This window comes from Cryptomeria japonica, chromosome 8 (genome assembly GCF_030272615.1).
Source record: "Cryptomeria japonica chromosome 8, Sugi_1.0, whole genome shotgun sequence".
Lineage (NCBI taxonomy): Eukaryota > Viridiplantae > Streptophyta > Pinopsida > Cupressales > Cupressaceae > Cryptomeria > Cryptomeria japonica.
Window position 1 is genome coordinate 107,614,149 of NC_081412.1, and position 16,096 is coordinate 107,630,244.

The 16,096-nt window shown below is 35.9% G+C and overlaps 1 protein-coding gene across 1 annotated transcript; it reads right to left on the minus strand.

Moving 5' to 3' along the window:
* Positions 1 to 493: 493 nt before the first annotated feature.
* Positions 494 to 10,891, minus strand: LOC131062446 (RNA-binding protein CP31B, chloroplastic). The gene is made up of 4 exons (XM_057996112.1): positions 10,323 to 10,891; positions 10,119 to 10,220; positions 1,093 to 1,398; positions 494 to 935 (listed from the first exon to the last, which is right to left on the minus strand). The coding sequence occupies exons 1-4, from the start codon at positions 10,758 to 10,760 to the stop codon at positions 828 to 830; spliced, it is 954 nt and encodes a 317-aa protein (XP_057852095.1). The 5' UTR covers positions 10,761 to 10,891; the 3' UTR covers positions 494 to 827.
* Positions 10,892 to 16,096: the final 5,205 nt, after the last annotated feature.

Sequence of the window (16,096 nt, forward strand, 5' to 3'; positions counted from 1 at the left end):
ATTGTAAAAGGGTTTAGAAATTTTTGCATTCACTCTCCTGATAGTTCAATGTAGGAAGTTGTATTCCACTACCTGGTTTCCATTCAAAGGCACATGAATTGTTTAATAGAATGCCTCAAAGAGATGTCATCTCATGGAATGCGATAATCACAAGATATGTACAAACAGATTTTGCAAGGATGCTCTCAAAATCTTTAAACTGATGAAACAATTGGGAACACATCCTAACATTGTAAGCTTAGCTTGGTTCCAGAATATCTCGTCTTTGGTTTCACTTGATCTCAATAACTCTGCTTTCAGTGATTCCATCCCTTCCAATTTTCTACAGGAGTTTATGCATGGAGTAAATAAAATTATACCTTCAAATATTTTACAATTCAGGTGGGTATATAAAAATATATCCTACAATCTATTATGTATATGCAATTATATATCCTACAAAATATGACTGTCTCTAACACGTCTCTATATCTATACGATTGGTTCTTCCATGCCATTTTAACAAAATCTATTAAAAACTGCATATGGGATACATTGGCTCATGTTGAAATCTTTGAACTTTTAATGGAAGCTAGCCTTTCTCTCACTATTTACAGGCCATATGGATAATCATTTTTCTGAAATGGGGCATTTTAGACAATAAATATTGTCAATACAAATGAGAGCTTGACTTTATTCTCATCCTTGTCATTTGACTTAGTGGCAGCTAGAAAGCTTTAATGGTAATCTCTAATTCTATCAGCCGTGTGCCATCAGCTTCACCCAAGTCTAGTAAGAAATTCATTAAACTATTAAAATGCCAATCTTCTTATCAGTATAGTGGTGGACTAAGGATTTGCAGGGTTATCTCCATTTGAAAGTTCGCCATTGGAAGTCTTCTTGGTTGCAGCCCACTTTCTAACCATTCTTACTTGAACAGGTCGGCCCTCCAAATCCTACATAATAAACAAATTAGGCAATAAAAAGGTGAAAAATTGCCAGTAATGTTTCTGTTCTTAATCATGGTAATACCCAAATTATTTTCTTTCAAGAACGAAGAAAGAACTAGAATTCACACCGAAATTGTCTTTTAGGGTTACTGTAATAGATTACCTTTCCATTCAACGAAGCTATGGCAACATCTGCATCATTCTTAGAAAGAAATGAAACAAAACCATATCCATGTGACTTTCCACTTTGTGGTTCATATATAACTTTTGCACCCAACACATTTGAACAAGACTCGAAAAATTTTCCAAGACTTCGAGAGTTCACTGTCCATGCAAGATTACCCACATAAACTCTGTGGGGACTATCTACATAGGTCCTTTGTTTCCAATCCCTCGAACGTCTATTGGGAAACAACCTTCTTGATTGAATCTTTTGGAAGTTTACTGTAATAGAACGTGCACCCATTTCCTGCATAAACAAAGCTAATTTATGTCAAAAATGCCAACTCGGCTTATCCAGTATCATTCAACAAATAATGTTGATTGCCAGAGCCTTCAAAAATCTAAAATCTAATTTTGTTAACCAAAACATGAACAGACATAATGCATATGAAGATCAGCACAGATGAGTGTTTTGATGGGTTAAGATCTTGATCAGCTATTTCTGGAATGATTGTGTGTAAATTTTTTGCATCATAATTGTTATCAGAATTGATGGGTTCAGATCTGTTTTAATCAATACAAAGGGTACTTAACTACTATCACTCAAGAGTGTACGAGAATGTCTTGTGATCATATATTGTGGTTTCACAAATATGCAAGCGCATTGGGTTGTGAGAGCTTCATATTAATTTCTAGTTCATTTTTTATGTCCAAACTCATCCACCTGTTGTTTTCTGGCTCATTGCCATAGTCATCATGATCCCATTTCTCAATTCTGGTAACACATTCTTTGGTGTAAAATTCATTAAATGAGCTTCATACAGATTGCTAGATTCCACAAGTAGAATGACAACTCTGTGAGATTTTCTTTTTCTTTTTTTGCTTGAAGCTCAGTTCAAAATTAAAATTCAATGTATCTGGTATCACAGTCAAGCCATGTGCATGCACTGAGACTCTGAGTCTCTGGCTTTGCTGCTACGATGCAAAAGGTTGTTGTTGTGTTTTAAAAGAGTCAAACTTTCGACCTCCACCACACAAATTTAATGTCTCAAAAACCTGTTTTACTGCTAGGCAAGGTAGAGCTAGAAATAAATTTCCTATAAAACCTAGTTTTAATGACCAAACAACAAGGTAATTTTCTTCCTTCATCAAACAGTAGAAGAGACAATAAAGTCTTTTCCCATTTATCACATAAATGTTAGGCATTATTTTTCAGTATCGAGAGCTCTTCCACTCTTCCCATCCATAGAATTTCTAACATGCTTCAGTAGCACTAGTGATCAGAAGCAAATTTGAAATATTGAAAAAAAACATTTTCATATTTTTTTTTCTAGTTTTTCTACATGTTAGTAATTGGCGTTTTTGAAGGCTAATGTTAGGCATTATTTTTCAGTATCGAGAGCTCTTCCACTCTTCCCATCCATAGAATTTCTAACATGCTTCAGTAGCACTAGTGATCAGAAGCAAATTTGAAACATTGAAAAAAAACATTTTCATATTTTTTTTTCTAGTTTTTCTACATGTTAGTAATTGGCGTTTTTGAAGGCCTTCAGGGCATTTTCAGCCCTTGAAACTTTGGCCTGTCCTTTAGAACGTTGCTGTAGGCAAGTTCTTTCAGGACTTTGCCTCCACCTCTTGGAGACCTTTCCAACAAGTTAAACGGCTCGCAATTTTGAATCTTGAGTAGAAAGTTATGTCTAGTTAAAGTTAGGATAAAATTTCATATAGTTTTTTGAAAATTTTGTAGTTTTAGATTTTATTATGTAAATAAACAAATATGACTGTTGGGTTTCGATTCTCAAGGGGTTTTGGTGACCCTTGGAATCTCATGAACTGTTATATGTTGGATTTTCAAATTGAATGGGTTACTTTTTGGCTTGCTTCAATTTTGTGTTAACCTTGTTCATGTGAACAAATCCACAATACCGCAGGTTCTCACTCAGGTGTTGTCATCCGAATCCATAATTCGGATCAGTGGTATCAGAGCAAGTTCACTCCTGTATGTCATATCACACGTGATCAACATATCAAAGATTGGGGTTGAAAACAAGAAATCCTTCAAACTACCTTCCTTTGAGATGCACACGATCACAGATGGCTAAGTTGGAGACCAACGATGACATTAAAGCATTGGTTGCAGATGCATTAACAAAACAATGTGAAGAAATGATGGAGCAGTTCAAGCAAATGCTGGAAAGTCATGGGTCACAAGCAAACCCACCATTCATAGGGTATACACTATTCAAGGTGCAAGTGAATTTCGATATACCCACGTTTCAAGGAAAGATTGATGAAGATGTTGTTGATGATTGGGTTTCAAAACTGGAAAGGTATTTCTTTGTCAACCAGTTCTCAGATGAAGAAAAAATAACTTTCGCTCTTCTCAAAGCTGAAATCATGTGAAAGATTCGTGGGAAGCAAAGTTAGCATCCAAGGCAGCAAAAACTAGCAGTACTTTTATTTTTTATCAAAAACCCACATGGGGAGAATTCATGGAGTACATAAAGGAAGAATATTTTCCTGTAGATACATATGAACAGAAATATATGCAATGGCAATTGCTTCGACAGAAAAAGGACCAAACTGTTCAGGAACATACTAATACATTTCATGCTTTAGCAGCAAAGCTTGGCATCAAAGATTGTGAGAAGCACCGAGTTTTGAAATATCAAAGTGGGCTCCATAGGTATATCCAAACCGAAATGGAATTCCTGAACATAGAGACTTTACCTAGTGCATATAAATTTGCTGCAAAAATTGAGGAGGAATTCAAACAGAAAGGAAGGAGGGATAACTTCGCAAACAACAAATGGAAGGGTGAAGGTGGCAAAACTGCATGGAAACAAACCTCCAAGGAATCTTCTCCCAATTCACCACCAAAAAAGGCATGGGGTATGAAGAAGGTACAAGAGAACAGTATGTGGTATGAATTCCATAAGAGTCCCTCACATAACACAAAAGATTGCAAAACCATAAAAAGTTTAATGATGGAAACGCATGAGGACAAGGCAAAACCTAAGGTGGCAAAATCTTGCACAGAAGAAAGTCATGAACAGGTCATTGAAGCTGATCCCTATGCAACAGTAGCTACTACAAAGATATTGCCTCAGGAGGATGAGGAAAGATTGTTCCACTCACAGATGTGGGTCGAAGGAAAAGCCCTGCACTTTATTGTTGATAGTGGAAGTCAAAAGAACCTAATATCAGCAGAGACTGTGAAGAGATTGAATCTAAAAACAACAGCACACTCGCAACCCTATTCAATGGGATGGGTAAGTCAAGGGAGAGATATTCAAGTGCACCAGCAGTATCGCCTTTCATACTCTATAAAGCCTTTCAAAGATGACGTAATCTGTGATGTAGCTCCTTTAGATGATTGTGATGTTCTGCTGGGACAACCATATATGTAACAGCACCATGGTGTTTATAAGTCCAGACCTCGCAGTGTGACAATTTGAATAGGTGAGAAAAAATACCGAATACCAAAGGTAAGCCCTGCATACTCTTTGATTAGTGCTAAGCAATGTAGGAGGTTGGTTGCCAAAACGGGAACATTCATATTACTGATGATCCGTTTTGAAGAAGAAAGGAAATCAATATATAATTCCCGTGCCATCACAAACACCACAACACTGCAGAAAAGATCAATGGATCAGATTTTGATAAAATATGAGAATCTGTTTAAGTTACCAACTGGGGTACCTACACACTGCCAAGTGAAACACACTATTGATTTGATACCGGGAACTCCATTGCCTAATGAACCAGTCTACCGTAGATCAGAGTTAGAAAATAATGAAATTAAGAGGCAAATACAAGAATTGATTGAGAAGGGACATATTCGTCCAAGTGCATCACCCTGTGGCAGTCCCATTGTTCTGGCAAAGAAAAAGGATGGAACTTGGAAACTTTGTATTGACTATAGGGCCTTGAACAAAATTTCAGTCAAAAATAGGTATCCACTTCCCTGGATAGATGACCTTTTGGACCAACTTAGAGGGGCCCGATTCTTCACAAAAATTGATTTGAAATCGGGATACCATCAAGTACTAAATGACTCAACTGATGTGTGGAAGATAGCTTTCAAATATAAAGAGGGATTGTTTGAATGGCTAGTGATGCCTTTCGGGCTAACAAATGCTCCAACGACATTCATGAGAATGATGTATGATGTACTCAGACCATTCACTGATTCCTTTGTGGTGGTATATTTGGATGACATACTCATCTTCAGCAAAACTTGGGAGGAACAATTGCAACATGTGGAAAAAATTCTTTCAACTTTACAAGATCATGGGCTTTTTGCAAACAAAGAAAAGTGCTCCTTTGGTATGCAAAGTATTAGATACTTCGGGTATGTTATTGACAGTGAGGGTGTCCATGTTGATCCTGAGAAGATACAAGTGATTAAGGACTGGCCATCTCCTAGAAATCTCACAGAGTTACGAAGTTTCCTCGGGTTGGCAAACTTTTATCGTAGATTTGTGTTGGGGTTTTCCCATTTGTCTTGGCCTTTAAATCAATCATTGCAAGGGGGAACACAAGCAAAGTCCAAATGGACAGGTGCTCAACAAGAAGCATTCGAGGAGCTAAAACGAAGGTTATGTTCTGCACCAGTTTTATCTCTTCCTGATCTACAACAATCATTTGAAATACAAATTGATGCATCAGAATATGCCCTGGGAGCAGTCCTCATGCAGCATGGTCACCCAGTTGCATATCATAGTGAGACTTTTTCTGATATAGTGCGTCAGTATGCTACTTACGACAAGGAACTGCATGCTATTGTTCAAGCCTGTAAGCAATGGAAACATTATATTTTGGGCAAGGAGACTGTCATCCACACAGACCACAAACCTCTTCAATTTTTGCAAACACAAGGGAAGTTGTAGAATGATCGACATCAACGATGGTCAGCCTATCTTCAACAATTTCATCTCAATATTCGCCACAAGAAGAGAAGCACTAACAAAGTAGCAGATTGTTTGAGCATGCCTCCGATTACAGCCATAAGTATGGCATTAGACTCATGTGGTCATCAAACCGAAGCCTGGGCTTGCTTGTATAAGAATGATGTTGAGTTTGCAGATGTTTATAATCAATTGGTAAAGGGAAAGCAAGTGAATGACTTCTATTTGCGGGATGGAATGCTTTGTCACCTTGGCCAAATCTGTGTGCCCAATGCAGAACGCAAAAAGCTGATATGGGAAGCTCACTATAGTAAGGTTGCTGGTCATTTTGGCATAGGTAAGACTACTGCTATACTTCAAAGGTATTTTTATTGGCCAAAGTTGAGGAATGATGTCATCATATATTCAAGCTTGTACTGCATGTGCTATTGCTAAGCCTACCAATCGTAAACTTGGGCTATATTCACCACTTCCTGTCCCTGAAAAACCTTGGCATTCAGTTTCTATGGACTTTATGTTTGGTCTTCCTGCCACCAAAAGAGGTCACGATTGTGTGTATGTTGTGGTAGATAGGTTCTCAAAAATGGCAATAATAGTGGCTTGTAAAAAGACAATCTCTGCAGAGGACACTGCAAAGCTTTTCTTTGAAAACATTTGGGTTCATTTTGGTCTACCGAATACCATTATTTCAGATAGGGACAGCAGGTTTCTTAGCAAGTTCTGGTCTACATTATGGGAGAAGATGGACACAAAATTAACAAAGTCTACTGCTTTCCATCCTCAAACAAATGGCCAAACAGAGGTAGTGAATCGGATGATCATTCGCATCCTAGGCATGTATCACTCAAAACATCCCTACACATGGGATGAAAGTCTTCCATATGTTCAGCATAGCTACAACTGGGCAATTCACAGTTCGACTGGTCACAGCCCATTTGAGGTTTGTCTTGGTTATCAACCACTTGCACCCATGGATGTTGCCATGCCACTTATTCAACCCGATCTGGTTCCACGTGTTGGTAAGGAGGAAGATAAGGCAGCACAGTTCATTGATAGAATTCATCATCTGCAACAACAAGTTCATGAAATCTTGGAGCATACCAATAAAAAGTATAAGGAGAGACATGATGAGCATCGTACTCCTCTTAATTTTCAAGTCGGGGACAAGGTGTGGTTGCATATCCCAAAGGAACGATTGCAGGGTGCCAATAGGAAGCTTCATCCTTTGCGTTATGGGCCATACACAATCATCAAGCAATTTGGTGACAATGCTTTTGAGCTCAATTTACCTCCATTTCTGGGTCTTCATCCGGTCTTCAATGTGGAACTCTTGAAACCATATTTTCCTCCACTATTAGATGTTGCAGATGTGGAAGAAACAATTTCCACTATAGAATTGAATCCAGATGCAGCTTCTCCATTCCTATGTGATCGAATCGTGGACACCATGGTGAAAACACTCAAACAACAGCAGATCTATCTGTACAAAGTGGTTCGAGAAGGGCAAATTGCTCAACAAGGAAAGTGGCTTACAAGGGAGCAGCTTCAGCTCTGTTTTCCTCATCTCATTCAGAGTATTGATGCAATGGGGCCCATTGCTTTTCAAGGGGGAAGTAATGATCAGAAGTAAATTTGAAATATTGAAAAAAAACATTTTCATATTTTTTTTTCTAGTTTTTCTACATGTTAGTAATTGGCATTTTTGAAGGCCTTCGGGGCATTTTCAGCCCTTGAAACTTTGGCCTATCCTTTAGAACGTTGCCATAGGCAAGTTCTTTTAGGACTTCGCCTCCAACTCTTGGAGAACCTTCCAACAAGTTAAACGGCTCGTGATTTCGAGTCCTGAGTAGAAAGTTATGTCTAGTTGAAGTTAGGATAAAATTTCATATAGTTTTTTGAAAATTTCGTAGTATTGGATTTTATTATGTAAATAAACAAATATGACTGTTGGGTTTCGATTCTCAAGGGATTTTGGTGACCCTTGGAATCTCATGAACTGTTATATGTTGGATTTTCAAATTGAATGGATTACTTTTTGGCTTGCTTCAATTCTGTGTTTACCTTGTTCATGTGAACAAATCCACAATACCGCAGGTTCTCACTCAGGTGTTGTCGTCCGAATCCATAATTCGGATCAACTAGTAAATACTAGCGTGAAAACAATATGAAATAGTTTGCTGGCATTCCTTGCTTGAGGTTTGTAAGTTTGCAGCTTTACATAATTGGAGGACAAAAATTCTCAGTTAAGCTGGAAAGTTATGCTGTTTTGCATAACAATAGTTACTGTTGAACTGAATCATTGTCATTGATGCACAAAATCCCTCCTTTATACTGCACTTCTGCAATCACTCTTTGTGGTAGTAACTGCACAAAGAAGACAGTAGAATGGACTAGGTGGGGAAGGGAAACAAGTAACAATATATGTAATTGCCAGCAGCAAAACTAATCCACAGAATACCAAATGTCAAGAGAATTTCTTCAATCTTTGCTAATCTCAGCAGAATAAAATTGATACTTTCTTTATTCAGTGGAAAACAACGTCCACTACAGCAACTCCTCCATTCCTATTTCTATCCAAACTATTGTGCAACTTACTTCTATTTTTAGTAGGACAAGATCCTTAATTCTGTCAGTAGATTCCTGCATCCTAGCTGCCAGAAAGGACACTTTCTTAATTTGCTTTCTCCTTATCACAACATCCACAGCTGGCAAGATCTCATTCATGAATCAGCAACGCATTACTCAGAGGTCAAACCCTGACTAGAGCTTATTAAGAAGATTGCTTGAGTTTGTGCTTGCTAAACAGAAATTCCTGGGCAGACGGATCACCTGATGCAGGTGACCCCAATGACCCAGAGATCTCATTCAAGATTCAGGAACGCATCACTCAGAGGTCAAACCCTGACCCATACTTATAAACAAGATGCTTGAGTTTGAGCTTGGCTAAATAAATCCTTGGGCAGAGGATATGTACAGATCAACTGATGCAGGCAATGCCACTGATCCAGAGATCACACTTAGTTGCAAGAGGATACACCCGATCCCTGCAAACAGTTAAAATTAAGTAGTTTCACCTCTGCCTACGCATAAAGAGGGTTTGCCCTACCTAACAGGATTTACGGTCACAAGTCTAATAGTCTTACCTCTGCATACTTTGCAAGAATATTTGGGCTACACAGTTAAGCACTGGGTGTGTATGACCCAATTGGGCATAGGTTTAAAAGTCCAGCATTGTAACATCTGCTCACTCTACAAGAAGTTTTACTTTACAGAGTACACAATTGGGCATTTGGTTTGTCCTATGCAATTGAACAAACCCTACCTAATGGGGCATTTGACAAACCCTACCCAATTGGGCATTGGGTTAAAAGTCTAAGTCATACCTCTGCCTCTGCAAGGATGTTTTTTCTACCCAATACACAATTAGGCATAGGGGTTAAGAGTCTTAGTCATAACTCTGCCTCCTCTTTAAGGATGCTTTCCTTACCCAATTGGTCCTAGGAATTAGCCTACCCAATTGAATATAGGTTTAAATGTATAGTAACGTTACCTCTGCCTATCCTGCAAGAGTATTTGCCATAACCAATTGGGCGCTGGATTTGCCCTACCCAATTAGGCATAAAGTTGAATTGTCTTATCTCTGACTGCTCCACATGAGGTCTCAGCTTACCCAATTTGCTATGGTTTGACCATACCCAACTGGTAATAAGCTCCCTAGAATTGAAACTGTTAACTGATGCCAAAAGTATTGGTTCTTCTCTACCCATTTTTTTTATGCTTATGACCCAAGAGGTTAGATTTCCTGGGCAGTTGTAGCTTATGAAAAACTTGGCCCAGTGTTAAGCCCAGACCTAATGTGGCAATTTTAACTCGTTGCATGTTTGAGCCGTGCAGTTGCTGCAGCAGAGTAAAAGGTATACATGATATCCTCTAAGCATTACGGGGCTTATACTTGATTTCCCTTTTTATAATATTTCTGCTTTTGGAGATGATTAATTATTATTAATTTATTTCTACTATTGAAAAGACCGCAAAGCAGGATTCACCTCCAATTATTTCATATTTCTTAAACAATTACAAGGCAAAGCAAACACGAAACGAGAGAAAGAATACTTACAAATTCTTCAAACTTTTCGATGGCTTTGCTGGCTTCTTCAACAGTGTTCATTGTAACAAAGGCATACCCTTTGCTTCTGCCAGTTTTCTTGTCCACAATAAGCTGTTCATGGTCATTTGCACCATTAAAACAATATTACAAATTCAATTGAACTTGAAGATAAGCAAACTGTTGTTTACAAGTCAACAAAGTAATATAAAATACCTCCGCCGAAACTACAGTTCCACATTGCTGAAACATCTCAGTAATTTCTTTCACGTCACAGCTGAAAGGAAGGTTTCCCACATAGATCTTGGTGCTAGGTTCAGGAGGCGGAGTAGATTCTTGATTTGGGCTATCATTACCATCATTTTTTTCTTCTTTCTCTTTTAAGTTTTTGTGCTTATCATTTTCTTCTTCTTTTTCTTGTGATGGCAATACTGCTGATTCTTGGAGGACTGAAAATAATTTGGATTGGCTTGCGGTCAGATGAGAAGCGGCTTTAAAATTGGTGGCTCTCAATCGGAGGAATGACAATGTAGGCACCCTATACAATGTTGAAGACTGTTTCAGACAAACAGAAGCAGTTGGGTTTATCAAAGAATGGACCTTCGTAGCATCGAACAGATAAAATACTGCTGGTGCAACAGTTGTGGCTGCCATGATTATGATTTCAAACCAAGCATATGCTCGGTATATTTCTTTGCATTACGCCAGAGAAGATGAAGCGGATAGGGTTTGCAGGAACACCGCATAAAACAAAGGGTCACCGACAGAAAAACTGATAAATGCCCTTGCATCTAATTATCTTATATTTATATAATATTGTTATATTTAAAATATTTGTTTTGAAATACAATATTATAATTTAATTTCGGAAATTTTTATATAGATTAGGGGAGAAGGCCCAGTAGGTGCACACCCTACCTTGGGAGGTATACATGGACTTAGAATAATTATATAATATTGTTATATTCAAAATATTTGTTTTGAAATACAATATTATAATTTAACTTAATTTTTTTTTAATAAAAAAATAAATTAGTTGCAATTAAGTTCAACCAACCTAAGCATAGGAATTAGGGGAGAAGGCTTGGTAGGTGCACCCTACTTTCAGAGGTACACATGGAGTGCCACATGGACCTAGAATTTAAAAAAAAAAAAACTAGTGTTTGAATTTAAAAATTCTTTTTTTAATTTTTGACGCATTATCACATGTAATCACTTGATTTGTCCAACGTGTCAAAAAGTTGTCCATTTGGATGGTTGAGGTCAACATGGCATGGGTCCACCACCACATGTTACGTGGCACGCCAATGGTATTAGACCTCCATGTCGTGTGGCAAGTGAGTAGTTCACCACCCTTTGTGTCCACTTGGTCGCATTTGTCGCCCATCACCATCTCATTTCCTTCTAGTCAACAACATTAACTATGCATCCCTTGCCATTTACTCAACTAGAGGGCACATAAATTTCAAGCATTTGTTCATTGAATGCGCATGCTACCTCACACATTACGCTCACTTTCACCCCATTCCTTTAAGCCTCTTCTAGATTCTTCCTTGGGTTAGACACCCAAATATGTTTGACTCAACTATCTAAAACTTGTATCTCGCCAATGTCTGGCTCCATTCGCACTTTCCCATTTAACTCGATGATGCTTTGATGTTGGTTCTTCCTCACCATTCCAAGGTTCCCTCTTTGGTAGGTAAACACTACCATGCACTCATTTTTGGTTTGAGGTACCTACAAACTTTTTCTAGTCTTTCGTCGTTCATTGCATTGTTATATGCTTCCACCGCTAACATGCTTACAACTTTGGTTGGGAAGCTTGGATAGTTGGCCAACAGTTGCAACCCTAGTACTTGGACAACACTTGTTTGAACCAGGTGAGGTTTTCTAGCCACATTAAGGTAACACCAATCAATCATCTTTATGTGCTTCTTTTAATTACACATTTTTGTATGCTTTTGCTTTCGTTTGTTCTATAATCTATAACTAGAAGGTTCTATTATTTTGTGGGTGTATGTCTAATGAATTTTTATATGATTTATCTAGTTCTAAAAAAAATCTTGAAAATTTTGATGCTTTGAGGGTAAAGGCTATGTATTGACCTTGTATTATAGGGTGTTAATGAACACTACAAAAATCGTGTTCATAAACACACTATATTTAACTAGAAAATCAAATCTCTTGTTCAAGCATCATTGCCACTTACTAGTGGATTTACAGTTTCTAGTCTCATTTTGTTTTGAGATGGATTTACTCCATTATAGAATTTTACAAGTTTACTAATTCTAGTTGTAATTTATGACACATTAAAGTAAATGTGTTTTTTTGTTGGAACCCTTTGTTTAAATTAGTAGCCATACTTTGGGGTTTTAAAAAAAGGTACGAGGGTTTTCTTGAATTGGAGTTTAATTTAAAGCTTACAGGGTGGTTACAGTTTGTTCTACATTTCAGCCATACAAATATTGTTAACATGTTCTACTTGAGGGTTACTCGATTATTGTCTTGTTTTATATATATATACATATATGTGAGATATGTAAAGTGACACTAGCTTATTTTGTTTCATCCTATTGTTTTTTATTTATTTCTTCCTTTTATTTTAGTGAATATGGTTGTTGCTTTGTTTGGTCTCATAGCTAGCCATATTTTGTCTTGTTTTGAACAATTTTCAAGTCATTTAAGAAATGTACTTAACTCTAACCTATTTTAATTCATCCCTTTGTTTTAATTTTCTCTTCATTTCAATCATAGGTTATCATTATCAATCTATTTGATCTCATAGTTAGCCAAATTCTATCTTATTTCTATATTCAAGTCATATATGTATATATCTCATAGATGTAGTTATTATGCCTTATTTTACTTCATTGCTTTCTTTTAATTTTTTCTTCATTTACCTTATAAAAATAGTGTTGGTTTGTTTGGTCTCATAGATAGTCAAACTCTCTCTTGTTTCAATTTTCAAGTCATAAAAGAGTTGTACTAAACTTTGACTTATTGTATTTCATCCCTTAGTTTTAGTTTTTTTCTTCATTTTAGGTTAACACTCTTGGTTTGTTTGGTCCCATACTTATCCAAATTAATGTGGTTTCATTTTTCTATTCCTTTTGTTCTTCATTTCGATCAAATAAATATTATTGGTTGGTTTGGTCTCATAGTTAGCCATATCATGTCTTGTTTCAATTTTCAAGTCAGCTATGAGATTTAGTAAACTCTAATTTACTGTACTTTATCCTTTTGCTTTAATTTGTTCTTCATTTGAGTTATAGGTTAACACTCTTGCTTTGTTTGGCCCCAAAGTTACCCAAATCATGTCCTATTTCAATTTTCAAGTCATATGTATATGTATATGTATATGTGTGGATATGTATGTGTATGTGTATGTGTATGTGTATGTGTATGTGTATGTGTATGTGTATGTGTATGTGTATGTGTATGTGTAAAGAAGATTTACATATAAACAATAAGACAAAACAACAAATACATAACACACAAGTTGACCATTAAGCCAAGACAATCAACAAGAAGTTCACACAAGAAACAAACAATCGAGAGGTAGCAATCGAAAAACCATAACAAAAAAAAAGCACACAAACCAAGAATTAGAGACGGGAATCTCAATAAGTCCTCATTATTTTAAGTTTTTCATTTCAATTAGTTGCTCATAAATTAATACATTATGTATTTAACAATTTAATAACAAACCATTTTTAAAATTTTTTTTTAAGAAAATTCCATTTTACAGAATTATGGAACATTATTTTGAAAATCTTATGTGAGTGGATACAATAATTTCTATGTTATTCACTTCAAGAGGGTATCCTTGAAAAAATGAGCTTTGAATTTTTGAATATTAAAAGTGTATCAAACTTTTCACCATGAAAATAGTAATTTGTAAGTTTTTTGTGCGACTCTTAAAACATGAGATTTTAAATTATTATTTTTTTGTTGCAATATATTTTGTGGCATTGATATTCTCACATGAAAATGGGAACAATTACCTTATGGTCATAAGCATCCTATGGAAAGACCTCATTTTCCATGTCATGCCCATACTGATTTTTTTTCTTTCTATAAGGCCTTAAGAGTGAGAATTATATGATTGGATGGAGTGCTCTCATACTCATCCATTTGTAATGAAAACTATATGATGTGGCAATTGAAAGGTTGAAAAGATAGTAATAACTAAAATGAATTGTGTTACACATTCAAAACATTAACAAGGTTAATCTAGGTTTTCACTTTTGTAGGCGTATATAGGTATGATATATCCATTAAGGAAATTAATCTAATCCATAAATATCAATGTAAATGTAATTGATTATCCTCATTGGATGAAAGAATGCTCCTCATCTTTGTGAGGTTTTGAAAATCTTAAGATGACACTCCATCTTGGCAGCCTATGATACTCTCTTCCTTATTTTGTGTGCTAGATTGTGAGTCCAATATATGCTCGTGACTATATGTATGTATGTAATTGGTGTGTTGTTTCATTAATATATTATTTTAAAACCTTGTATAATATGTATTGGTGTTTTGTTTACATATGATTAAATTGGTCATGTGTTGTACCTATTATGTTTGGTATGTGTGTGCCTACCCATTGGCTCCTATTGTAGAGGGGTGGGCCTAAGTGTTTCAAATGGTTCATGGTGTTGATCACTATTGGGGTTTGTAGGACTTTTGTAGATTCTTAGAGAGAATGTAATGATTTATTGACCTTGTTGAAGTAGTATAATTTTATTATGTATCTTTAGATCATAATACACAAATTGGGACAATTAAGTCCTTGTAAACAAGTTTGTATTCAAAATTGAGAAGCACTCTTGTGATGGTTTATATCTAACGCACATACGCAATGTGACTTCTATTTTGTATCTTGTTCTTGATCAAGGATGGTGTCAAGATGGTATCGTGTTTTGGAAGTTATTTCTCCCATTTGGTTAATATCTAGAGCATGATGTGAAAGCATACTTTAGTTTTTATTTTGAAATAGAAAAATTTATGTATTCTAGATGTAGTATTTTAATATTATGTGTAAGGAAATAACAATAGTATAGTGTTTAAAGTATAAAATTATTTCTAGGAGTTTATTACCTTAGCATGTTTGTCACATTTTGCTTGTGTAAAATTAATGCTAATTAGTGATGCAAAACAAGGATGGGGGGTTTTATCAAGCCACCCATTTAGGAAGCCATAACCTTCATATATTCTCATTTCACAAAATTTCGAGCAACAAAAAATTAATTTATTAAAATAAATTGATTTGCAACAATCTTGTAGGCAACTCAGCTAACTTTATCTCAACAAAATATGATTTTTTCAAATCCTTCAATTCAACAATATCTTGCAAGAACTCCAAGAACTTCTTGCAAGAAATATGAATAATTTTTTTAAATATAACTCAAACAAAAGCATTTTTGAATAAGCAAAAAGTTTCAAGCAACATTAATCCAAAAATTATTTCTTCAATCCAATCATTGTCTACCAAGATTTAACAACAAGAAGAACTCCATGACAAATCTAAGCATAAATCTATCAAATCAACAACACACATCCAATCTAATACATTTTTCTTTGTTGGAATATCTCAACCTGAGTATTGGAATTTTTCATCCCAATCCTCTTTGAAAATTCTCAACATTCAACCATCTCCAACTACCTATAGATCACCTCCTTTGGCCCATGGATTTCTCTTCTTGAATCTTATTTTCTTAGATCATTTCCCCCTTTATCTAGGCATTTGAAACCATTTGAAAAGCCCCTTTTGCAATTTGGCACACTCAAAAATGTAACTCCATAGCGAGAATTAAATTTTGTAACTCCTCATTCTCCTACAACCACTAAGTACCTAGAATAATGTAATCCAATTTGGGGAATTGAAATTATATGTATGGAGTCCAAATCAGTAACAAAATATCCAATCCCATGCGTAGGCATTGGATTTCTCCTTCCTCACATTCAAGGTCATAACATTAATTAGATAT